We start from the raw sequence: 27,446 nt of genomic DNA on the forward strand, positions 1-27,446 counted from the left end.
CTCGTGCTAGCTACCTCAGATGTTGAGTAATCACCAGACATCCTGAGAGATTAACCTGTATGTCCTCTAGTGCAATCTCCCTGTTTTGACTGGATTGCCTGCAATGTCTGGGGAACCAATTAGAGTATGGGCTCCTCAAACATCTGCCTAATCAGAACAAAGGGACTATCCATAAGAAGCTCTGTAGTTTTCTCAACATAGCAGAATCCAGTCAGGATTTGTTTGCCCTCCAGGCTCAAATGGAAGTGTCATCTCACCAGCTCATTTCAAAGGCTCACTGTGTTTCTCCTGGCTATAGCGTTCCCCGATTTTATGCAAGGTGAATTTGAGTTTATCAACTGTTCTTTATAGCAGTTGAGGAACCCGTGCAAGCACTGACTCACGGTGATGGTCCACATTGAGCCAGAATGGGAGTGAATCTATAAAAAAAAATGGTTTTATAGCATGTAGAATGACAGACTGAAGAGAGGCCTGTAGAAAGCCACCCTTTTTGTTGAATCTGCACCCCACATTGAAGCATTACATGTGTACGTTTTGTGCATTTAGTTTAAAGGGTCATTTTTGGGTGCTACCATGGGATTATGAAATTCCCCCCCCAATATTTCAATCTAATCTCATATTAGGTTTCCATATCTTAATTTATTTATCTATATTTATTCATATATTTTGAAGTTGCTTGTGAACTTGACCACTGGTGGAATTGCAGACTAAATGGAGTGGGTGGAGGAAATTGAATTGACAGTGTGCCCATAAGGAGTGGGTGTCAAATCTATTGTAGATTTTGGAAATATATGATAGAGGGGAACACGTTGAACCTCGGCGCTCGTCTGTGTCAGATGACTCACTTCGAAGCAGAGGAATCTTCCGGCAATTGGTGACTTCACGACCTTTTGTCAAGATGGGCCAAGATTCTGAGCCTAGCCCTTAATAGCTGTTTCAAATGTTGCCAGTTGGCATGTGGATTGATTTTATTTTTATTTTTTTAGAATATCCTGTGGTTGAATCCATTGTTATTGAAAGACATGGGATGTCCTCTATTGTAGATATCCAGGGTACAGGGCTGTAAGCTAGAAGGGGGCGGGACGTACAGGGCTGTAAGCTAGAAGGGGGCGGGACGTACAGGGCTGTAAGCTAGAAGGGGGGGACGGGGCTGTAAGTTAGAAGGGGGGAGGGACAGGGCTGTAAGCTAGAAGGGGGCGGGACGTACAGGGCTGTAAGCTAGAAGGGGGAGGGACGTACAGGGCTGTAAGTTAGAAGGGGGAGGGACGTACAGGGCTGGGCTGTAAGCTAGAAGGGGGAGGGACTGTAAGCAGGGGGGAGGGACTGTAAGGGCTAGAAGGGGAGGGACTGTACAGGGCTGGGCTGTAAGGAAGGGGGAGGGACGTACAGGGCTGTAAGCTAGAAGGGGGAGGGACGTACAGGACTGTAAGCTAGAAGGGGGAGGGACGCTGGGCTGTAAGCTAGAAGGGGGAGGGACGTACAGGGCTGTAAGCTAGAAGGGGGAGGGACGTCTCGTGATTTACCCAGCATCTGAGGTAGCTAGCACGAGCAGCATACGGCTTAAGCTAAATACACTGGGCCATGGGAGACTCTAAATCACCAGCCAGTTCAAACAGAACATGAAGAGAAATGAGGCCAAAGATGTGCATTATGTAAAGTCAAGTTATGAGAATGGGAGGCCTCCAGGACTTGTTTTCCTCTGTGTTCAACAGACTCGGTGACATTTTCCACTTCCAAACACCTTCTAAATCTGTGGTATTCAAAGTCGGGAATCTGGAGGTTTTTTTTGTGTGACTTTAAGCTCAGAACCATTTTGAGACTTCAAGTTCATCATAGGCTCTTTTAAAGTAGATAGATGTACAACAGTTCCAGTCTTAATGCATTGTTGTGTGTGGGTGGGGTGGCAGGTAGCCTTGTGGTTAGAGCGTTGGCACAGTAACCGAAAGGTTGCTGGATCTAATCCCCTAGCTGACAAGGTAAAAATCTGTCATTCTGAACAAGGCAGTTACCCACTTTTCCCCGGTAGGCCGTCATGTAAATAACAATTTTGTGACTTGCCTAGTTAAATAAAAGACAGACCTGATCTGCCCACAGTTTAACTTTAGTAATTCTAATTGGTTTTGTTTTCTGATTGCAGGGCAGAGCCTAGGTTATGGATTTGTGAATTACGTGGACCCGAAAGATGCAGAGAAAGCCATTAACACATTAAATGGCCTGAGACTACAGACCAAAACCATTAAGGTAAGCAAACACCCACCGATCCCTCAAGTATCGCATGGGATTCTTCATCCAATTGTCCACTATGATGGAATTTTAACCTGGTAACTTTATTCTTATTGTTCTATTCTGTTATCCTAATGTTCTATTATGTTACTTTAGAATAGAACTATGTTCTATTATGTTATTAACTCTTGGAAGTGCTTGCACAAAGGATAGTAACATCTCATCCTGTGTTCTTGGAATCTCTGTTATATTCTAATGTTCTATTCTGTTATTCTAAGCCATTTCCATACGCTTAGTATCCAGTTGCAAAAAAAGGACCATTGCACGGTAATTGTGTGCTGTCCAAATGTTCTAACTTCCTGTTTGGTATTAAGTAGAGTCATTGTGAACCAAGGAGAGGGAGCCTGTAATATGTAGAGCAGAGCTGTTTCTATGGTTGCATGTGCTGCTGTAGTGTGCCCGAGCGCCTGTGTATGATGCCGGTACAGGGAGGTGGCTCTCTTATTGGTATTCGTGTGGCAGAGCCGGTATTGATGTGCTGGAGAAACTCATTTGCTTCATGCAGTGCGTCAGGACCTGTGAACACTGGGGCTGATTTTTATTGGATGTGATTTTCCACGGTACATACACTGATCCAAGACAGGGAGAAAATGGCTGCTTGTGAAAACGTGTTCTGCGTCTCTAAACCCCCCCCCCCAAACCTCTTAAATAGGAATGGGCACATTTATTCAAATCTACATAGGGATGTTAAGTAAATAGCCTTTATTTAACTAGGCAAGTCCTTTAACAATTTCTTATTTTCAATGACAGCCCTCTGAACAACAGATTTTTTTTTTTACCTTGTCGGCTCGGGGATTCGATCTTGCAACCTTCCGGTTACTCGTCCAACGCTCTAACCACTAGGCTAGTTGCGCGCGTTAGTCAGAGGTTCCATTGTAACTTGATGCTAACTCGATATCCATATTTTTATTGTTTGAATGGTGAAATTATTTTGAATACTTGTCCCTACTCTGAAATTAGCACACTGGCATTAATATGGAGTTGCCCCCCTTTGCTGCAATAACAGCCTCTACTCTGCTGGGAAGGCTTTCCAATAGATGTTGGGATCATTTGCTGCGGGGACTTGCTTCTATTCAGCAACGAGCATTAGTGAGGTTGGGCACTGATGTTGGTGGTGATTAGTCCTGGCTCGCAGTCGGCGTTCCAATTCATCCCAAAGGTGTTTGATGGGGTTGAGGTCAGGGCTCTCTGCAGGCCAGTCAAGTTCTTCCACACCGATCTTGACAAACCATTTCTGTATGGACTTCCTCTTTATGCACTGGGGCATTGTCATGCTGAAACAGGAAAGGGCCTTCCCCAAACTGTTGCCACAAAGCACAGAATTGTCTAGAATGTCATTGTATGCTGTAGCGTTAAGATTTCCCTTCACTGTAAATAAGAGGCCCGAACCATGAAAACAGCCCCAGACCATTATTCCTCCTCCACCTAACTTTACAGTTGGTACTATGCATTGGGGCAGCTAGCGTTCTCCTGGCCTCTGCCAAACCCAGATTCGTCTGTCGGACTGCCAGATGTTGAGGCGTGATTATCATTCCAGAGAATGTGTTTCCACTGATCCAGAGTTCAATGGCGGCGAGTTTGTGGTGATCTTAGGCTTGTGTGCTGCTGCTCGGACATGGAAACCTATTTCATGAAGAAAGAGCTCTGGGCCAGTAACCCAAAGGTTTCACCTGTCCTTCTGCCCCTGAACAAGGCAGTTAACTCACTGTTCCTGGGCCGTCATTGTAATAATAAAAAATAATTTATTCTTAACCGACTCTTTTAAAATTAAAAAAAAAAAAAGTAAAATGAAGCTCCCGACGAACAGTTCTTGTGCTGATGTTGCTTCCAGAGGCAGTTTTTAACTTCACAATCACACCACTTACAGTTTACCGGGGCAGCTCCAGCAGGGCAGAAATTTGACGAACTGACATGTTGGAAAGGTGGCATCCTAATGACGGTGCCATATTGAAAGTCACTGAGCTCTTCAGTAAGGCCCATTCTACTGCCAGTGTTTGTCTATGGAGATTGCGTGGCTGTGCTCGATTCTATACATCGGTCAGTAACGGGGTGTGGCTGAAAACAGCAGAATACACTATTTGGAAGGGTTGTCCACATACACCGAAAGTGAGAGAGAGAGATATAGAGATGTATCACACACAATTCTCCAGCTGCTCTTTCAGAAGTGCAAAAAAGCATAAAACATGAGCCAGTAGAAGGTACTTTGTATTGGCATCAAATGCAGTGTGAAGGGGGGATTTGTAATTGGAGTGAGTGACTTTTATTGATCAAATCCATTGGGCCAGATTGCAAAGCTGGTTTTGGCAGAGGACCGTTTAGCAGGTTTGACACCTAATGAAATAGGGCCGTGGTAAACTGTCCAGATCACACAGACCTGCGGGCAGCCACGAGGCAGCAACCCACACTGCTCAACACTGTCCCCACGCTTAAACTCTCACTCTGTGTGTATGTGCCCTGCGTAGAAGGGGATTGGTATCCTCAGATGATGTGACTTGAGGTGTGTTTTCTATTGATCTTCATGTCTAGTGGACTATCTGGTATCCTTGTGGTTTCTATTGATCTTCATGTCTAGTGGACCATCTGGTATCCTTGTGTTTTCTATTGATCTTCATGTCTAGTGGACCATCTGGTATCCTTGTGTTTTCTATTGATCTTCATGTCTAGTGGACCATCTGGTATCCTTGTGTTTTCTATTGATCTTCATGTCTAGTGGACTATCTGGTATCCTTGTTTCTATTACATGGATGTGTTTTTCAAAAACACAATCTAACACAGACACACTCTTCTGGCTAACCTGGAGCAGTTAGTTTTGGTCCCAGTGTTCAGGCGAAACACACCTACAGGTTGTGTACAGAAGAACTTGGATGGATGAGTGTGAGCCTATAATTGCTATTTTGAAGTTAGTGCATCGCTGCCCCCCACCCCCTGATGGTCAACTTGTTTTTATTAAAGTAAGCATGTCATAGTACAGGTAACCGCCATAAATAAGGAAACCCCCAACATGTTTTTTTAAATTTAAATTGGGCGTTTGGGCCACCAGAACAGCCGCAATGCAAGTTGACATATATTCTACAACTGTCTGGAACTCTATTCTTCAGGCACCCCTTCAGATTCTCCCTGCCCCCTCGGTCCTACGCTCCTTCAGATTCTCCCTGCCCCCCTCGGTCCTACGCCCCTTCAGATTCTCCCTGCCCCCCCCTTAGGTTCTACGCCCCTTCAGATTCTCCCTGCCCCCCTCGGTCCTACGCCCCTTCAGATTCTCCCTGCCCCCCTAGGTCCTACGCCCCTTCAGATTCTCCCTGCCCCCCTAGGTCCTACGCCCCTTCAGATTCTCCCTGCCCCCCTTCCTCCCCCTTCAGATTCTCCCCCCCTAGGTCCTACGCCCCTTCAGATTCTCCCTGCCCCCCTAGGTCCTACGCCCCTTCAGATTCTCCCCCCCCCTAGGTCCTACGCCCCTTCAGATTCTGGACCAGAGGGTCCCTATGTGAGGCTTCACCCCTAACATACACAACCAAGTTGGAAAACGCTGTCTCAGGCGTCGCTCCAGAAACTCCCATACATGTTCAATTGGTTTGAGATCTGGTGACTGAGATGGTCATGTGGTTTACATGGTGTTCATGCTCATGGAAACCATTCAGAGACCACTCGTGCCCTGTGGATGGTGGCTTTGTCATCCTATGGGGGCATACCCATGGTAGTCAAAATAATGGCCCACAGAGCATTTGAATAAGTGACTCTAAGCATTATGGGATGTTAATTGCTTAATCAACTCGGGAACCACCTGCTTTCAATACACTATATTGTGGTGTAATATGTGTGTGACAGACGATGTCACAAGGATAATACAATTTTAATAATTTGTTTTTTTTGTTATATGGGTCTAACAAATAAACTCAATCAAGTAATCAAATACTAACATCCCTTTTGGATATTTGAATAATCCTGCCCATCCCTAATACAACCTCACGCAAAAGCCCACTTAATATTATCCTACAATACTTCTATCAAACAAGCCTACTGTTTACAAAAAGGCCTGGAACCAGACTAAGCCTGGAACCTGAAATTGTTCATCAGTGCAGAAAACACTTGATGTCTCCCACCCTGGTTCTGTTCCCTTGGGTTTGGAACATTCCAGAAACCGTCATGGAGATTGAGACTCGTGAATATGAATTTCCCCATAATTGTGTCAGATGTGATTTATTTTTATTTTTTTCAAATAAAGAACAATTTATTCAGAGCACTGAATGTTTATCATTGAATTCAATGCTTTTGATTGGCCCTGCACTCGTTAGACATAAACACGGGGGGTGTTTCTCCACTTCTGGTAGTGTCTCAAGGCTGTCGTCACTGTTTTCTGTAAGGGCACTAGTGGTATTCTTCACTGTGAAATGTCATTGGTTAGTGTCCTCTTCAATACACCAGTCTGTGGTTGGTGTATTGAAGAGGACACTTAGCCAGTCTCTTGTAATTGCTCCCACTCTAGGTGTCCTACGCTCGTCCAAGCTCGGCCTCCATTAGAGATGCAAATTTGTACGTCAGTGGCTTACCAAAAACCATGACTCAGAAAGAACTAGAGCAGCTCTTCTCTCAGTACGGACGAATCATTACCTCACGCATTCTGGTGGACCAAGTGACTGGTGAGTAGGAAGCCCCCACTCGCTCTGTTTTTTTTGTCCCAGTACCCCCCCTCCCTCCCAGCCAGGCCTCAGGAATGAATCTGAGGAACCGCTGGGTCCTAATATTCCATGGTACTGCTGCAGCCTTTCATAAATGTACATAGCTGGATAAAATACGAAATTGATTGTAGAGTAGAGAGATTGAAGTGTAGTAATTTAATAGTATGTACGTCTTCCCTCTAACTCTACAACTTCCTTCTGCCCTCGCTCTCTGCCCTCGCTCTCTGCCCTCGCTCCGTATTGCCCCTGAAGGTGTAGCTGTAATGCCCGTTTCATGGCTTGAAATCATATAAATGTTATCGACTCCGTTTCCAAACTGCCATGTGGAAATGGAATCTGTACTCTCCTTATGAAATACTAATAAACAGAACCTCTCTGCTGTAGAAATGTATAATATTCAGTCAAGGGTTAGGGACAAGGCTTCCAAATGTAATTTTGTTACCAATACAATTATAATTTTTGGTTTTTGTAAGGATGTGTGCCAACAGTGGGTTTTGGAGAAGGAATCTTATTCATGCTTCGTCTGCGGATGGGTTCAATCAGTTAGCTTATTGACTAAATGATATCGTTGCCTTATGGGATTTGTTGTGCTGATTTTTGAAAAATAACTACATTTTTTAATAGCAGTTGTAGGCTTGATGTTTTGATGACCCAGGTCGACCACAAATGTCTGTTATACAGCTTTTAAAAAAAACATTTTCCCAAGTATATTGACATTGTCTTGCAATAAACTAGCAGTGTTTCTTATTCACGGTCCTGGCAACTAGCGTCTTCACTCGTGTCCTGTCCAGGTGGTGTACTTGTACGTCAAGTTGTCTCTTTTTCCACAGTTCTGGCTCAGACAAGGCTTACTAATATGACGTGTAGCTAACCAAGTAAGAGAGCGCCACAATATTGCCACCTGTCTAAACATGATGTTTGTGTTTCCCAGGTGTCTCCAGAGGGGTGGGTTTTATCCGGTTTGACCGGCGAATCGAAGCAGAAGAAGCCATCAAGGGCCTGAATGGCCAGAAGCCACCGGGCGCCACAGAGCCCATCACCGTGAAGTTCGCCAACAACCCCAGCCAGAAGACGAGCCAGGCTCTGCTCTCCCAGCTGTACCAGTCGCCCAATCGAAGGTACCCCGGACCCCTCGCACAGCAGGCACAGCGCTTCAGGTAAAAGGGGTATACCAAAAACAGACCCACCTACCACCGCAGGCACAGCGCGTCAGGTAAAGGGGTATACCAAAAACAGACCCACCTACCACCGCAGGCACAGCGCGTCAGGTAAAGGGGTATACCAAAAACAGACCCACCTACCACCGCAGGCACAGCGCGTCAGGTAAAGGGGTATACCAAAAACAGACCCAACTACCATAGCAGGCACAGCACTTCAGGTAAAGGGGTATACCAAAAACAAACCCTCCTACTGCGTTTATGATTAGAGCCAAGTAATAGCCTACCTACAATGACATGAAATCCATTTATTCCTCAGGGGGAAAACATTTTAAAAACCTCATTTGAATTGTCTCATTTTACATTGAAATACTCTAGACTGCATGGCGCTATAACATTCTGTTTTACTTACTATCAAAACATCCCAGAGTTATTCAAAAATAATTACGCTATTCACATTTTTACTTTGTACTCCTCCTGTTGCAAATATCTAATCTTGTTGAATGTGGGTCTGAGGGATTTTAGTATTCTGGTCATTAAAACACTTAACTATTTGAACCCCCCCACACCTCAAGGAAAAGAGGCAACAAAAAAAACTAATTAGCTTATGTTTTGTATTGCCACCCTTCCTATTGCTGCTGAATGACTTCTTATTGAGCTGTCCAAATGCACATTTTTGTCAGTCTTGGTATAAGAAATGTGTATTCTAACTATCATGAAAGCTGAATATTTATTTTAAGGGACAATGCAGCCTTATCAAACCACTTCTGGGGAATTATTTAAGTACCTTACTGTAATTTTTGTTTTCAATTAAAGTGATATAAAATAAATAATTTAAAAAGCCTTTTAGCTAGGACTGAGTGGGGATGACAAAAAAGAACATTTGTTGTTATTGGTTGAGGTTTGGAACTCTCTTATTGGTCATTTAGCTCATTTACTGCATGGTGATTGGTCACTATGCAAAGCCAAAACTCCATCCCACCAAAACGGGCAGAGAATCCAGGTGGTCTTTTCAAACACAAAAATGGCATTATGATGATTTCCACATTATTATTCTGTCCTTCATAGTGTGAAATTGTGTATATAAAACACAGGAAAATCACATTTGACTGCACTGGGACTTTTAACAATACTTATCTTCCCTAGTGACAATTTTTTTTTAAATGGCCCTTTTTAAATTATATTTTTTTATATTTCATGTGTTGCACTTTTGTAGTGCAATGGTTTTGTATTTCTTTTCATTATTCTTGTTAAACCATATAATGGCATGCGCTTGTCCTTTTTTACATCAACATTAGTACATCTATACCACACAATGTAAACAAAGCCATTTGGATGTAATTTCCCTGGGGGTTCCCAGAGCGTTAAATTGCTTAGCTCGTGTTAGCCAGTCAATTATGAGAGACGATCTCTGAAAACAACACATGCTCATTGGGTATCTCTTTTATGAATGTGGTGATCTTCATCAATGTTCTGCAGACTGTGTAGTATTTGCTACAACTGAACTCCACTTTCATTTCAGGTTGGACAATCTGCTAAACATGGCATATGGAGTCAAGAGGTAATTAATCTATTACTACAGTTGCAGTTTTGCATTAGGAAATTCTTTGGGACACATTGGGTGTTTTCCATCCAAGGTGAGGCCTAGATCATTTTCCATGACCTTTTTTCAGCTGTTCCCTGAACCCCATACTGACTAGAATTTTGAGGTTGTCGGTCAAATATTCTGGCATTTTGTGTAAACCCAGTGTGAGGGCTTTGGGGGGGGTTTGTGTGTGTTAGTGGAGTGTGGGTCAGCTGTTTGTTCCTCAACCACCCGACTGGATGTGACAATCCGAGGGCTGTACCCGACCCCTAACCCTCTAATATAGAACATGTTCTGTAGGCTACAGTCGGATGGCGGGATGATTTTGACAGGGGGATGCAGGATTTTGTTGGCCTGATTTTTAGATATATTTCTGCGTATAACTTCCAGTATTTTTTTGGAAAGCTATTTAGTCAACTTGACTTTAATTTAGATATACATGCAGCTTCTCTTTTGTCATTATGTTGCCCTGCAAGACTAAATAAACCCTTGCTCACCAGAATGATAGAATGAATGCTTCAATCTAGTTCACATCTGTAAAGTTCTGTGATCTCTGCTTCTTTCGCGGAACAAAGACGTTTAGGGCCCGGGGAGAAAATGCACAAAAACCCACCAAAATAATGTTGGTGCAAAATGTCCAAAATGGCATCAGTTTGACTGGTTGTAAGGTCATAGAAAGCTTTTGAAAATGACCCAACATGTTTCTGATAAGATTTCAGTTTGGCTTGGATTTATATTTTATGTGTTTTAGTATTTTTCAATCAGCTTTTATGATGCCGATAAAGGTTGCACGTCAACACAGATGTTTATGAACTAAACATTCAAAATGTTGAATGAAGTAAACCTTTGTCTCCCACTCCTGTTCCAGAGTCAACATTTGGTGTAAAATGTTAAATTCTGCAGGAGTTAATATTAAGGCTGTGAGAGTTTATAGACCTACAGTCAGTGTCCAGATATCAGTTTCCATTTTAACCCATCTGAACAGTAGGCTACAGTTCCCTTAAGGTGCCGTAGGCCTATTTGAAGTCCCCCATCTTGATTGTTAAATTCGTATAGCGCCTCACAATCATCACACATAAAAATAGGCACCGCCATCATCCTCTTTTACCCCTTAAAATCTTTCCCCAAACATTACTGTTCTGAGCCTCCCTCCTTTTCAACTCTCCATTCCACAGGCTTTCTCTTATTGAAATAAACGTTGATGTTGTCCTTTTTTTTTACCTCTGTGGATGGACATGAACCTTTTTCTTCCTCGTTCCCAAAAGTATTTGGTGTGTAGGTTACTGGGCCCCATGTACAGTTATTCTCTAAAGCTCAGACTCACTCACTAATACCAGATAGACTTCACTAATGAAAACAAAAACTTTAATGTAGCCTATAGATAGAAATTGCACAAGAACGTGATGTTTTTCAAAGTTATTTTTTTTTCGGGATTCGACTCGCCCCACGGATATCACCGTGGGAACTGCGGGTCAACCCGCCGGTCAGGGGCGAACACGCTGCTGGGTTCAGAGGGCGATTCATGCTGGCAGGAGAGATGCCAGTGAAGGGGTCACATGTCAGACAGTGAGTGCCTACCTGATCCTATAATGCCGGGCACTCTTTCTGCCTCTCTCACTCCTCCTTTCTCTCTCGCTCTCACTCCGCCTTTCTCTCTTGCGCGCGCTCTACCTCTCGCGCTCTTACCTTGATCCATTATTGACAATCGTGTCCCGTTTTTAAACAACCGAGACGGCAGTGTCAGCCGCCTCTCAGGAACTTGACTCCAATCTGGCATTTTGTTTCCGCTTCATTTCACCCCCCCCCTTTCTTCCAGAAGTCTGATTGAAGTTCAAGCCTTCTGAAGGCTCTCCTTTTCCTTCACTGGTAGACTTGTGATTTCTTACTGCTCGTGGGCTGGTGTCTTGGTTCCGTGATGCTCTGAGCACACCTGTCATGATGCATGTTCCCAGAGAGGACAACTGAAGCAGCTCATCTCATCTGACAACTGCGGAAATAATTCATGCTCTCCTGTGCACTTTGCTTTTTTTTTCTCTCTCTCTCTCTCTCTCAAACTGCAAAACCACGATTACCTATGAGCTGAGATTTCAGGAGACTTCATTATTGTCTTTGTAACCTGAAATCTAATTTCTTATGGTGGGATTTCCTTCCTGGTTTTGTGCTATTTAGGAAGTATCCCATTTTTTTTTCTTCTCCCCCTTAAGGTGGTCAAGTGGCAATGAGAAAGTAGGGTTATGGTGGTTTAATCGGTTTGTCACCGAAAATACATTTTGCTTTTGGGTTAATATGCATAATTTAGTGAAGTTAAATTGATGTGTGTATTTTTGCTAATCGTCATGCATTTTTATCTATCACGCGCACAGCATACAGAGCCTAATTTGAGAGGATTATTTTACCTGTCAGACCGTGTACAGAGCCTAGTTATAAACTCAGCAAAAAAATAAATATCCTCTCACTGTCAACTGTGTTTATTTTCAGCAAACTTAACGTAAATATTTGTATGAACATAAGATTCAACAACTGAGAGAAACTCAAAAGTTCCACAGACATGTGAGTAACAGAAATGGAATAATGTGTCCCTGAACAAAGTGGGGGTCAAAATCAAAAGTAACAGTCAGTATCTGGTGTGGCCACCAGCTGCATTAAGTACTGCTGTGCATCTCCTCATGAACTGCACCAGATTTGCCAGTTCTTGCTGTGAGATGTTACCCCACTCTTCTACCAAGGCACCTGCAAGTTCGCTGATATTTCTGGGGGGAATGGCCCTAGCCCTCACCCTCCGATCCAACACGTCCCAGACGTGCTCAATGGGATTGAGATCTGGGCTCTTCGCTGGCCACGGCAGAACACTGACATTCCTGTCTTGCAGGAAATCACACACAGAACAAGCAGTATGGCTGGTGATATTGTCATGCTGGTGGGTCATGTCAGGATGAGCCTGCAGGAAGGGTACCACATGAGGGAGGAGGATGTCTTCCCTGTAACGCACAGAGTTGAGATTGCCTGCAATGACAACAAGCTCAGTCCGATGATGCTGTGACACACCATGACGGACCCTCCACCTCCAAATCGATCCTGCTTCAGAGTACCAGGTGTAACGCTCATTCCTTCAACGATGAACGCAAATCTGACCATCACCCCTGGTGAGACAAAACCACGACTCGTCAGAGAAGAGCACCCTTTGCCAATCCTGTCTGGTCCAGCTACGGTGGTTTTGTGCCCATAGACGACGTTGCCGGTGAAGTCTGGTGAGGACCTGCATTACAACAGGCCTATAAGCCCTCAGTCCAGCCTCTCTCAGCCTATTGCGGACAGGCTGAGCACTGATGGAGGGATTGTGTGTTCCTGGTGTAACTTGGACAGTTGTTGCCATCCTGTATCTGTCCCGCAGGTGTGAAGTTCGGATGTACCGATCCTGTGCAGGTATTGTTACACGTGGCCTGCCACTGCGAGGACGATCAGCTGTCTATCTCCCTGTAGTGCTATCTTGGGTGTTTCACAGTACGGACATGGCAATTTATTGCCTTGGCCACATCTGCAGTCCTCATGCCTCCCTGCAGCATGCCTAAGGCATGTTCACGCAGATGAGCAGGGAATTGTTCTGGTTGGTGTTTTTCAGAGTCAGTAGGAAGGCCTCTAGTGTCCTAAGTGTTCATAACTGTGAGCTTAATTGCCTACCCTCTGTAAACTGTTAGTGTCTTAACGACCGTTCCACAGGTGCATGTTCATTAATTGTTTATGGTTAATTGAACAAGCAGGGAAACAGTGTTTTAACTTCACAAATCTTCATTGTAAAGTGTTATTTGAATTTTTACAAATTATCTTTGAAAGACAGGGTCCTGAAAAAGGGAAGTTTCTTTTCTTTGAGTTTAGGAGAGGAATAATCTACCACCTGTCAGACAGCACCAGAGTAGATCTTCAAAAGGTCTGTAGGCTACTTTAGTATGCCCAGTCATTGGTCAGCCCAGTCATTGGTCAGCCCAGTCATTGGTCAGCCCAGTCATTGGTCAGCCCAGTCATTGGTCAGCCCAGTCATTGGTCAGCCCAGTCATTGGTCAGCCCAGTCATTGGTCAGCCCAGTCATTGGTCAGCCCAGTCATTGGTCAGCCCAGTCATTGGTCAGCCCAGTCATTGGTCAGCCCAGTCATTGGTCAGCCCAGTCATTGGTCAGCCCAGTCATTGGTCAGCCCAGTCATTGCACAACAAATAACCATTTCTAGATGCAATCGAGTGTTAACTTTGATGGCCATGATTTTTAAAAAATATATATTTTTAAAGGAGCTATTTATTATTTTTCAGTCTCAACTTGTAATTAAACCACGCCTCCCATTCGACTGAATAGGGTTGCAACCATAGCCTGCCTACCGTTGACTCTCAGCGCATCACCCACTGCTTGACCGCTTTGCACTGGGAGCTTGAGAGGCAGTGTAATTGTTTTGGAACCTCAATGTTTTAATTTAAATAAGTAGCCTAGTGAAAGTCCATCCCCAGAAATGTGGAGGCTGTTATTGTTTTATTATGCCATTTAACATCTCTCTCTCTTCGTTGATCTGAAAACCAATAGTTCTTTCAATTGTCCAGAAGCCAGAGGCACAATCCTGGTCATATTAGCAACCCATCGTAGTTGTTGGTATTAGATTCCTCTAATATTTCTTAACTGGGATTTTCATGTCACGTGGAATTACTCGTGTTGTGTTTGTTTTTTAGAATGTGGTCTTCCTCTACTTTGCGTTTTGACATGCTTAATACTAGGCTATATAGCCTTTTAACTAAGACCGATGGGCTTGCTATTGTTGCTGGTTTCTATTAAGCTGTTTGTGGGAAAAAATGTCCAGTCCATGTGTACACGCATCGTATCAGAGAGGGCGAAGCGAGAGGTTTCATGCTCACCAAAATCTGTCCTGAAATAAGCTCATTTGCGTTTCTATAGGCTTATTTTGGGGCCTAAGCTTGTCACCTACCTTCCTCCTTGGGTCGGGAAACATTAAGCATTGTGTCATTTATATACAGGTCTCTGATTTAGTATTTTTCTGTTGGTCACTTCATTTTTACTGTTGATTGGTTTAATGAGGGTCAGTATTGTCGGCAGCAAAATTGACAAATGGTCATCCCTAAATGAGGTATGTTTTGGCTCAACCTTAAATGTGGTCATAACATGCAGTTGCAAGTGATGGTGTCAAGTGAACATTTAATTTTTGTGCAGTTATATAAACCTAAAAGCTCTTTAATGAGTTCAATGAAAAGTCACTGAAATGCAGTACTGTATTTCATGACAAATAATACTGTCACCACCTTCAATGATGCTTGTCTGCTGTCTGGGTTTTGTACTGACCCGTGCTTGTCTTTGTTTTTTTACAGCCGGTTCTCCCCCATGGCCATCGATGGGGTAACCAGCCTGGCTGGCATCAACATCCCAGGGCACGCGGGCACCGGCTGGTGCATCTTCGTCTATAACCTGGCTCCGGATGCAGACGAAAGCATTCTGTGGCAGATGTTTGGGCCGTTTGGCGCCGTCACAAACGTCAAGGTCATCCGGGACTTCAACACAAACAAGTGCAAAGGGTTCGGATTTGTCACCATGACTAACTACGACGAGGCAGCCATGGCCATAGCCAGCTTGAACGGATACCGTCTCGGGGACAGAGTTCTGCAAGTCTCTTTCAAAACCAACAAAACGCACAAAGCCTAATCTCCATCTCGGATTGTTTATAGAAAACTCTACAGAAAATGGAAAAACCTAAAATGGAAACCTACTGACCGTAAAACTTTCTACATTAGTAAAAACATCTTTGTAAATCAGTGTTACGAAGGGAAACTATACTTAGCGTCCAAGAGTGTTTCTCTTTCTTTTCCTTCATTGCTAGGCTTTGAAACTTCTTAAAATACTTTGCGGTAAAAACCAGAAAAAAAATACTGCAGGTTTTCACGCCTGTCTTTAAAGCTGGACCTTTTAAAATGTTACTAAAGGGTTTTTTTGTTTTTTGTTTTTGTTTTGTTGCACATCTGCTGTAAAAAAACAGGAAGTTTTGTAAGGCTTTGTGTAGTGATATTTTTCTTTTTGTATTTTTTGTCTTGATTTGCCTTGGTGCTTTTTGCGTCTTAAGTGGTTAATTAACGAAGTATTTATTTTATTATTCCGTTAAAAAAAAAAAAATGTTAGTATTATGTTTATTGTAATATGAGTTAGTTAGTTATTGGTTGGCTGCATAATATTGCTTATTGTAAAGTTTAATGGAGAAAAACACACAAATATCTTAAAGCAGTACCTTGCCAAAGAGCTAAGAACCTCTTTGATGTGGGTTTAAAAAGCATCTATTTTTATAAAAAGACAAATTTGGAGAAACTTTTTACTGGACCTGGAAAAAATATTTTGACTTGGGATACTTTGAGAAATATCTTCATATGACACCTTACCAGGAAGTTTGCAGTGGTTGACATTTCTGGAGAGATTTCTGATGTAAAAAGATACCTTTTTGAGATCTTTATATTATCTTTCGATTCTAGAATCAATGGCAGTGATGGTTTCATTTGTATAATCGTCTGTGGGTTGTCCTATCATCCTGGCTATTATGACTAGCAACTCCCATTCACTTATGATTTTGGAAATTTAGACAGAAAAAAATACGAAGGTTTATTTGCAAAAGTGCATGCAAAATTATACTGGAAATATCTTCAAGGTAAAGGGTTGGGGGATTAAAAAAAATCAGTTCTTCCTAAAGAATTCCCTTCAGACAGAGCTCATGGTGGTTTGTGGTGTACTTACTATATAATTTACTCCATTTTGTCTTTATATTAAACAAAGGTTTTACCTACTTTGTATGAAAGGAGGGAGAGGACAAGCTGACGAAGGCAGCTGATTTAAGTAAACTAGTTTGAATGAACGATGGAAGATTACTCCTGGACTTTAGCGCAATGTAAATAAGTCCTTTTTTATGTTGACTATTTAGCTAGCATATTTGTTCTTTTTTGGGGGGGGGACTTTATGGCAAAGTGCTTTTTTTATTTGATTAACTAAAGTGTGATTTATTGATTTTTCAGGGGAGATATTGCCTTACTTTGATTTCAGTTCGACTTTGAAAGTTCTCATTCAGTTAAATTACTTGATTTGTTGTCCTATGGACTAGCATTACAGTGTCAGATTTGTTGGTGATTTGGTCTTTAGATTGTCTTGCTTCTGCTATTAAGAAAACTATAGACATTTAAGTTGGTTTGTTTTATATATATATATATATATATATATATATAAACATTATAGATATATATTTATGTGGTAAAGAATGGATATAAACCCGTTTTTTAGCTTTCTGATTTACTTTCTTTCATTCATATATACGTAATGCATAATAACCTGTCTTTAAAAATCGTAAAAGGTGTGTGTATATATTGCTCTATTCACTTGAAGCGGTTCCGTGACCATATCAGAAAGGGTTGCAACAGATTGCCGAACAACATCTTGCTTCTCTCGAAACAGAGTCTGATCAAGCCCTTAGATGCACTGAGTACTGCACCTGCATCCTGCTTTGTCTTGAGCTCATTACTAGTCATGTCTCCTTATCGAGCAGTGTGCTGTGCATTATTTATATATATATATATATATATACATTTATATATTTACCAACTGCTTTTCTTAGACTTTTATTTGGTTCTTTTTTTTTTTTTTTTTGGTTACTTGTACAAGTTCAATTTTGATTATAGATTAGCTGTGACATTGCTGCTGTGGGGGAGGGGGGCCCCGCCCATTTTGTTCATGCCCGGCCTCTCACGGGTCTTGATTGAGGATAACGGACCCGAGGGGCTGTCTGACGATCTAGGCATGGCAAAATGAGCCCCCCCCACTTTATTTAAATTCTAAATGTGAGAATTACTATTTATTTGAAGTTGTACAGTATTACTTGGTTCCACAGCGTTTTTTTGGGGGGGATAGAATATATCTTGAGTATTTAAGAGGATGTAAATGTTATTTTCCTTGTTTGGAATACTTTGTAATTTTTTTTTTCATGTTCAGTACATCAATAAATACGTTGAAGGGAAATGCAGCCCTGTGGATGGACCCTGTGTGTTCAGCACAACCCCCCCCCCACGTCTCATATTACACTACACGACCAACAGTATGTTGACACCTGCTCGTCCAAAAAAATCTCATTCCAAAACCACGGGCATTAATATGGCGTTGGTCCCTCCCCTTGGCAGCTATAACATCCTCCACTCCTCTGGGAAGGTTTTCCACTAGGTGCTGGAACATTGCTGTTGTGGACAGCAGCAAGGGCGTTAGTGACGTCAGGGATTGATGTTGGGGCGATTTACGACTGGCTCAAAATCAGCATTCCAATTCATCCACAAAGGTGTTCGAAGGGGGTTGAAGTCAGGGCTCTGTGCACGCCAGTCAAGTTATTCCACACCGATCTCGACAAACCATTTCTGTCACTTCGTCATGCTGAAACAGGCTTAGGGCCTTCCCCAACTGTTGCCACAAAGTTGGAAGCACAGAATCATCTAGAATGTCATAGTATGCTGTAGTGTTAAGATTTCCCTTCACATGAGCTAAGGGGTGTAGCCTCTACCAAACTCTACAGTTGGCACTTTTGCAATGTGGCAGGTAGTGTCTCCTAACATCTGCCGAACTCTGATGCATCCGTCAGACTGCCAGATGGTGAAGTGTGATTCATCGCTCCAGAGAAAAGGTGTTTTCACTGCTCCCGAGTCCCAATGGCGGCGAGCTTTGCACCACTCCAGCCGACGCTTGACATTGAGCACGGGGTGGATCTTAGGCTTGTGTACGTGCGGCTGCTTGGCTACGGAAACCCATTTCATTGAAGCTCCCGACAAACTGTTCTGGTTTCGGGTTGTTGCTTCAAGGCAGTTCGGAACTCCTATAGTGAGTTAGACAAAACAAACAATATACACGCTTCAGCACTTCGGGTTGTCCACGTTCTGTGAGCTCGTGTGGCCTAATTCTTCGCGGATGAGCCGTTGCGCCGATGTTGCCAATTTTTCGCAATAACAGTACTTAACTGTTGACCAGGGCAGGAATTTAACAAACGGACTTGTTGGAAAGACGGCGTTCCTGTGACGTTGCCACGTTGGAATGTCACTGAGCTCTTCCGTAAGGCCGTTCTACTACCAATGTTTCCTATGGAGATTGCATGGTTGTGTGCTCAATTTTGTGCCCCTATCAGTAGCAGGTGTAGCTGAAATGGCCGACTACTAATTCTGAAGGGGTGTCCACATACTTTTGTGTGTATTGTGGAAAATACCATCTAGACGCAATGCGTTGCAAAGCATGTCCATGTGGATTTGACTTTATTGTTGGTTGTGATTGATCTCCATCCCTTCATTATTCTGTTTTATAATGCTTTTTACCCCTTAGGGAAAGGCTGGTGCCTGGCCACCAGACAGTAGACACGGCAGAGCAGGTAGGAAGACCACCCTGGTAGATACAAATCAAATCAAATTTATTTATATAGCCCTTCGTACATCAGCTGATATCTCAAAGTGCTGTACAGAAACCCAGCCTAAAACCCCAAACAGCAAGCAATGCAGGTGTAGAAGCACGGTGGCTAGGAAAAACTCCCTAGAAAGGCCAAAACCTCTACGTAGATAGTTTGACTCAATGATCCCTGGCCACAGCAAAATGCACTCAACCTTGTTGGAGGTCATTAGTTTGAGGTATTTTTTTGTTGTTGCTAATAATATAGATGTTTCACTTTTTTTTTTTGTTGGTAGGTACAGTTCTAAAGATGACTGTCTTAGTGTCCTTCCTACTACTTAGTGTCCCTGGTCCTGAGGGTGTGGCCCATATCACAAGGTTGCATGCGTCAGACCACAACCCATATTGAAGTGTGTGTTCAGGCAACCTGAGAAATGACCAGGTTACTGTAGCCCCCTGTATCAGGTTACTGTAGCCCCCTGTATCAGGTTACTGTAGCCCCCCTGTATCAGGTTACTCTAGCCCCCCTGTATCAGGTTACTGTAGCCCCCCTGTATCAGCAGGTTACTGTAGCCCCCCTGTATCAGCAGGTTACTGTAGCCCCCTGTATCAGCAGGTTACTGTAGAGCCCCCTGTATCAGCAGGTTACTGTAGCCCCCCCCGTATCAGCAGGTTACTGTAGCCCCCTGTATCAGCAGGTTACTGTAGCCCCCCGTATCAGCAGGTTACTGTATCCCCCCCCGTATCAGCAGGTTACTGTAGGTCCCCCCCCTGTATCAGCAGGTTACTGTAGCCCCCCTGTATCAGCAGGTTACTGTAGGTCCCCCCCCTGTATCAGCAGGTTACTGTAGCCCCCCTGTATCAGCAGGTTACTGTGGCCCCCCTGTATCAGCAGGTTACTGTGGCCCCCCAGCAGGTTACTGTATCAGCAGGTTACTGTGGCCCCCCTGTATCAGCAGGTTACTGTAGCCCCCCTGTATCAGCAGGTTACTGTGGCCCCCCTGTATCAGCAGGTTACTGTGGGCCCCCCCCCGTATCAGCAGGTTACTGTAGCCCCCCTGTATCAGCAGGTTACTGTATCCCCCCCCCCCGTATCAGCAGGTTACTGTATCCCCCCCGTATCAGCAGGTTACTGTGGCCCCCCCCGTATCAGCAGGTTACTGTAGCCCCCCCCCCGTATCAGCAGGTTACTGTAGCCCCCCTTACTGTATCAGCAGGTTACTGTAGGCCCCCGTATCCGTATCAGCAGGTTACTGTAGCCCCCCGTATCAGCAGGTTACTGTAGTTCCCCCCCAGGTTACTGTAGGTCGTATCAGCAGGTTACTGTAGGTCCCCCCCACGTATCAGCAGGTTACTGTAGGTCCCCCCCCGTATCAGCAGGTTACTGTAGCCCCCCGTATCAGCAGGTTACTGTAGCCCCCCCCGTATCAGCAGGTTACTGTAGCCCCCCCCGTATCAGCAGGTTACTGTAGCCCCCCCGTATCAGCAGGTTACTGTAGGTCCCCCACGTATCAGCAGGTTACTGTAGGTCCCCCCCCCGTATCAGCAGGTTACTGTAGGTCCCCCCCCCGTATCAGCAGGTTACTGTAGGTCCCCCCCCCCGTATCAGCAGGTTACTGTAGGTCCCCCCCCTGTATCAGCAGGTTACTGTAGCCCCCCCCCCTGTATCAGCAGGTTACTGTAGGTCCCCCCCCCTGTATCAGCAGGTTACTGTAGCCCCCCCTGTATCAGCAGGTTACTGTAGGTCCCGCCCCCCCTGTATCAGCAGGTTACTGTAGAGCCCCCTCCCCTGTATCAGCAGGTTACTGTAGAGCCCCCTCCCCTGTATCAGCAGGTTACTGTAGAGCCCCCAGCTGGTCCCCTGTATCAGCAGGTTACTGTAGAGCCCCCCCCTGTATCAGCAGGTTACTGTAGAGCCCCCCCCCCCTCCCCCTGTATCAGCAGGTTACTGTAGAGCCCCCTCCCCTGTATCAGCAGGTTACCCCCCCCCCCCTGTATCAGCAGGTTACTGTAGAGCCCCCCCTGTATCAGCAGGTTACCCCCCCCTGTATCAGCAGGTTACTGTAGAGCCCCCTCCCCTGTATCAGCAGGTTACTGTAGAGCCCCCCTGTATCAGCAGGTTACTGTAGAGCCCCCTGTATCAGCAGGTTACTGTAGAGCCCCCTGTATCAGCAGGTTACTGTAGAGCCCCCTCCCCTGTATCAGCAGGTTACTGTAGAGCCCCCCTGTATCAGCAGGTTACTGTAGAGCCCCCCCCCTGTATCAGCAGGTTACTGTAGAGCCCCCCTGTATCAGCAGGTTACTGTAGAGCCCCCTCCCCTGTATCAGCAGGTTACTGTAGAGCCCCCCTCCCCTGTATCAGCAGGTTACTGTAGAGCCCCCCCCCTCCCTGTATCAGCAGGTTACTGTAGAGCCCCGCCCCCCTATAGCGCCGGGCTACTATAGTTCCTGTGACACCTTTTAAAGTAATGGTGACCACTCCCATGTGCTGTGTTTAGAGCGACAGTCTTGGATTTGGAAAGCTGTCCGTTGGTCATGTATGTCCTTGATATTTTTCCATTGATTCTTGATGAAAAAACGCGATCTCTCGGATGTGATGAGTTGTCAATCCTTGCATCTAGAGCGCTGTCTGAATTCGAGCGGGTTCACATTTCCACTACTCCCTATACCCAGCTGTATACCAAAACAAGTGGGGGACACCGTTGAATTTCCTTGCTTTTCAAACGGCACATTATAGCTTTAAGTTTCTCAGGTCATTCACCTATCGAGGCTCTGCTGTTATGACAGGTCTCTTTCACTGGTGGTCATTGTGGTGAGGTAATCACTAAAAACCACTAAGTTTCACTCTGGCCAGAGGTGCATGATGGACATTTGCAACAATTTTTAGAAATGTAATCTCCCATAGTGGAATGTTTTATCTTGTGAACACTGTTGCTCCCGTTGATTTTGTCTGGCGAAGATTCTATCCAAAGGAGCAGCGTGAATGGTGGACATTAGAGAATGCCAATCATTGCGCTGCTTTGATTAGAGGGCTGCTTTGACTTCAACTTGGATGTCTGTGAACATCCCACATTTATTTATATAGCCCTTCTTACATCAGCTGATATCTCAAAGTGCTGTACAGAAACCCAGCCTAAAACCCCAAACAGCAAGCAATGCAGGTGTAGAAGCACGGTGGCTAGGAAAAACTCCCTAGAAATGCCAAAACCTAGCCTGGTTCCTATCTAGGTTTCTTCCTATGTGGGGTGGCCAGTCCTCTTCTGGCTGTGCCGGGTGGAGATTATAACAGAACATGGCCAAGATGTTCAAATGTTCATAAATGCCCAGCATGGTCAAATAATAATAATCACAGTAGTTGTGGAGGGTGCAACAAGTCAGCACCTCAGGAGTAAATGTCAGTTGGCTTTTCATAGCCGATCATTAAGAGTATCTCTACCACTCCTGCTGTCTCTAGAGAGTTGAAAACAGCAGGTCTGGGACAGGGAGCACGTCCGGTGAACAGGTCAGGGTTCCATAGCCGCAGGCAGAACAGTTGAAACTGGAGTAGCTGCACAGCCAGGTGGACTGGAGACAGCAAGGAGTCATGCCAGGTAGTCCTGAGGCATGGTCCTAGGGCTCAGGTCCTCCGAGAGAGAGAAAGAAAGAGAATTAGAGAGAGCATACTTAAATTCACACAAGACACCGGATAAGACAGGAGAAGTACTCCAGATATAACAGACTGACCCTAGCCCCCCGACACAAACTACTGCAGCATAAATACTGGAGGCTGAGACAGGAGGGGTCAGGAGACACTGTGGCCCCATCTGATGATACCCCCGGACAGGGACAAACAGGAAGGATATAACCCCAACCACTGTGCCAAAGCACAGCCCCCACACCACTAGAGGAATATCTTCAACCACCAACTTACCATCCTGAAACGGCACCCTATGGGTCATGGTCAAAAGTAGTGGACTATACATGGAGTGGGGTTCCATTTGGAACGTAGTCCTAGAAAACTCCAACTGTTTTACGAGCTGCCCCCAACAGTTAATTGAAGTATAGTTCAGGCACCAAATCAAATCAAATTTTTATTTGTCACATATACATGGTTAGCAGATGTTAATGCGAGTGTAGCGAAATGCTTGTGCTTCTAGTTCCGACAATGCAGTAATAACGAACAAGTAATCTAACTAACAATTCCAAAAAAACTACTGTCTTATACAGTGTAAGGGGATAAAGAATATGTACATAAGGATATATGAATGAGTGATGGTACAGAGCAGCATAGGCAAGATACAGTAGATGATATCGAGTACAGTAATATACATATGAGATGAGTATGTAAACCAAGTGGCATAGTTAAAGTGGCTAGTGATACATGTATTACATAAGGATGCAGTCGATGATATAGAGTACAGTATCTACGTATGCATATGAGATGAATAATGTAGGGTAAGTAACATTATATAAGGTAGCATTGTTTAAAGTGGCTAGTGATATATTTACATTTCCCATCAATTTCCATTATTAAAGTGGCTGGAGTAGAGTCAGTGTCATTGACAGTGTGTTGGCAGTAGCCACTCAATGTTAGTGGTGGCTGTTTAACAGTCTGATGGCCTTGAGATAGAAGCTGTTTTTCAGTCTCTCGGTCCCAGCTTTGATGCACCTGTACTGACCTCGCCTTCTGGATGACAGCGGGGTGAACAGGCAGTGGCTCGGGTGGTTGATGTCCTTGATGATCTTTATGGCCTTCCTGTAGCATCGGGTGGTGTAGGTGTCCTGGAGGGCAGGTAGTTTGCCCCGGTGATGCGTTGTGCAGCAGACCTCACTACCCTCTGGAGAGCCTTACGGTTGAGGGCGGTGCAGTTGCCATACCAGGCGGTGATACAGCCCGCCAGGATGCTCTCGATTGTGCATCTGTAGAAGTTTGTGAGTGCTTTTGGTGACAAGCCGAATTTCTTCAGCCTCCTGAGGTTGAAGAGGCGCTGCTGCGCCTTCCTCACGATGCTGTCTGTGTGAGTGGACCAATTCAGTTTGTCTGTGATGTGTATGCCGAGGAACTTAACTTGCTACCCTCTCCACTACTGTTCCATCGATGTGGATGGGGGTGTTCCCTCTGCTGTTTCCTGAAGTCCACAATCATCTCCTTAGTTTTGTTGACGTTGAGTGTGAGGTTATTTTCCTGACACCACACTCCGAGGGCCCTCACCTCCTCCCTGTAGGCCGTCTCGTCGTTGTTGGTAATCAAGCCTACCACTGTTGTGTCGTCCGCAAACTTGATGATTGAGTTGGAGGCGTGCATGGCCACGCAGTCGTGGGCGAACAGGGAGTACAGGAGAGGGCTCAGAACGCACCCTTGTGGGGCCCCAGTGTTGAGGATCAGCGGGGAGGAGATGTTGTTGCCTACCCTCACCACCTGGGGGCGGCCCGTCAGGAAGTCCAGAACCCAGTTGCACAGGGCGGGGTCGAGACCCAGGGTCTCGAGCTTGATGACGAGCTTGGAGGGTACTATGGTGTTGAATGCCGAGCTGTAGTCGATGAACACCAGAATGCACTGCTGCTGTCACCGAGCCAGGCAAAAAAAAAGGGCTGTAGGAAAGCTTGATATAGAGCATTGATTTTCCTTACCTCACGCTCCACTTGAGGGCCAACCGCTTCTGCAAAGAAATGACCTGCTTTGAAGTGCGCTTCCCTGCTGCGGAGACACCTCGCGCTGCCCGTCTGTCATTTAAGTGGCATTGGACGGATGCAGGGATACAACAGCTGTCATAAACAGTTCTTTTTTGGGGGGGGGCTTGTTTAAATATAGCCATTGATTCTTTGAAAAATAGAACTTCCTTCAGCTGTTTAATAAAACAAGTTGGAGTGAATTATTTTGTGTTCTGAAACCCAGATTGCCCCTTAAGCAAAGGGTCTGTCGGTTTAATGAAGACAATATTTACCTTGTGCTCAATCATGAAGTCATCTTAGTGTTTCTGCATGGCTGGTAAAGGATACGGGATCTAATCTGTGTGCTTTTAGGGCCTTTAAAGCATCCTCAAACACACTGGTCCATTTTAAGTCTGCTTGTGGCAACAGAAGTGATCATATCTGACGTCTTTGACTGACTCCGTGTGTACCCTTATTCCCATGCGCGCTTGTGACAGTTGTTCCCAGCTGTAGACTCTCCTTACCATGGCCAGACTGGTGGAAAACAACGTGTTTGAGGTACTACAGGCTAGCTGTGTCTTGATTTACACGGTGACAGGGTTAGTTTTAACTTGATATCCTTTTGACATATGCTAATATATTGTGAGTGATTTCTCTACCTGTACTCTATAAAGAGACTTTTTTTAATATAGTCTTCTTTCAGCGAATAGCCATTCAGATGGTGTTGCTAGCCACAGAAGTGAATGATGAGTGAGTGTAAGGGCTAGAATGGGTTTTAAAAATGTAAGAGCTCGCCAATTTACTTTCTGTGACCCTTCTTTAGCGCACGCAGCAGGGGCCAAAATATGACATTGCATTTGGATTGAAAGCCATGGTTTAAAACTAGTATCAGATATAAAACTAGCATTCAGTATGTTATTTATTTTCTACTACATGTGCCTTCAGAAACATATATTCTCCCACCTTGACTTTTTCCCACATTTTGTTGTGGTACAGCCTGAATTTAAAAAAATAATAATTACACCCCAAAACCCAATGTCAAAGTTGAAATATTTTTTGACATTTTTTGTAAATTAATTTAAAATAAGAAGCTGAAATGTCATTAAGTATTCAACCCCTTTTGTTAGGGCTTTAAATAAGTTCAGGAGTAAAAATGTACTTAAGTCACAAATTGCATGGACTCTGTGTGCAATATTGTTTAACATTTATTGTTGAATGACTACCTCATCTCTCTACCCCACACAAGTATCTAGCTGTAAGGTCCCTCAGTCGAGCAGTGAATATCAGACAAATTCAGGAATGTTTTCCAATGCCTCACAAAACAGGGAACCTATGGGGGAGATGGGTAAAATAAAATAATGAAGGTGATATTGAATATCCCTTTGAGCATGATGTTACTATTTACACTTCGGATGGTGTATCAACACACGCAGTCACTACAAAGATACAGCCGTCCTTCCTAACTCAGTTGCCAGAGAGGAAGGAAACCGCTTGGGGATTTCACAATAATTCCAACGGTGACTTTAAATCAGAGTTTAATGGCTGTGATGGGAGAAAAGTGAGGGTGGATCAATGTTGTAGTTACTCCACAATACTAACCTAATGGACAGCGTGAAAAGGAAACCTTAACAGAATATAAATATTTTTTATCCTGTTCGCAACAAGGCACTGAAGTAAAATCCAATACAACACATTACTGAGTATCGCTCCATTTTTAAGCATATTGGTGGCTGCGTCATGTAACAGGTATGCCTGTAATCGTTAGGGACCGGGAAGTTTTTCAGGATGAAGAAAGAAACTGAATGGCCCTAAGAACAGGCAAAACCCTAGAGGAAAACCTGGTTGTCTGCTTTCCACCAGACAGTGGGATATGAATTCACCTTTCAGCAGGACAATGAGGACAAATCGACACGAGTTGCGTATCAAGAAGGCAGTGAACGTTCCTGAGAGGCCGAGTTACTGTTTTGACTTAAATCTACCTGAAAATCTATGGCAAGACATAATGGTTGTCTAGCAATGATCATCAACCAATTATGACAGCGCTTGAACATTTTTGAAAATAATGGGAAAATGTTGCACAATCTAGGTGTGGAAAGCTCTTAGACTTAACCAGAAAGACTCACAGCTGTAATCGCTGCCAAAAGATGCTTCTCTAGAAAGTATAGAGCCCCACTGTGGGCGTGTCATAATGCCCATAAATACCTAGTTGTTAAACAAGGAAATGGTTCTAACAGTTTTTCCACCATTCATTTTTTTTCCAAAGGGGATTTTAGAAAAGCTAAAAATAAGGGTTGTGTTTCGTATCGGCTTACGCTGGAGTGACGTTTTGATAACCGTGTAAATCTCTCTCGGACAAGGTGACTTATTATATTTGGCTCTATTTCCTCTCAGATTCTAAAATTTGGTAATTAGTGTCAAAGTAGACATCATGCAAAACTACAAATCCCTGCAAGCTCCTACACGTCATCTCTTGCTGACTGACACCTTTGCTAACAGATATTGTGTAAATTTAAAACTTGCGCAACACATACTTCCGGCGCCGACAGAGCTGGCCGCCTCGCTTCGCGTTCCTAGGAAACTATGCAGTTTTTTGTTTTTTTACGTGTTATTTCTTACATTAGTACCCCAGGTCATCTTAGGTTTCATTACATACAGTCGAGAAGAACTACTGAATATAAGATCAGCGT

General features: G+C 44.3%; 1 protein-coding gene across 4 annotated transcripts in view; it reads left to right on the forward strand.

Annotated features, from left to right (window-relative positions):
* elavl2 (ELAV like neuron-specific RNA binding protein 2) overlaps positions 1 to 17,737 on the forward strand; it is a 51,955-nt gene extending 34,218 nt beyond the window's left edge. For 3 of the 4 annotated variants that reach the window (XM_042298482.1, XM_024373898.2, XM_042298484.1), the window contains 5 exons: positions 2,138 to 2,241; positions 6,767 to 6,920; positions 7,891 to 8,116; positions 9,639 to 9,677; positions 15,060 to 17,737. In XM_042298482.1, the coding sequence (XP_042154416.1) occupies positions 2,138 to 2,241; positions 6,767 to 6,920; positions 7,891 to 8,116; positions 9,639 to 9,677; positions 15,060 to 15,390 (854 nt within the window). In that variant the 3' untranslated portion in view covers positions 15,391 to 17,737. The remainder of the gene's footprint in view (positions 1 to 2,137; positions 2,242 to 6,766; positions 6,921 to 7,890; positions 8,117 to 9,638; positions 9,678 to 15,059) is intronic. The other variant, XM_042298483.1, reaches the window with a different exon arrangement.
* Positions 17,738 to 27,446: the final 9,709 nt, after the last annotated feature.

Source organism: Oncorhynchus tshawytscha, linkage group LG15 (genome assembly GCF_018296145.1).
Source record: "Oncorhynchus tshawytscha isolate Ot180627B linkage group LG15, Otsh_v2.0, whole genome shotgun sequence".
NCBI classification, from domain to species: domain Eukaryota; kingdom Metazoa; phylum Chordata; class Actinopteri; order Salmoniformes; family Salmonidae; genus Oncorhynchus; species Oncorhynchus tshawytscha.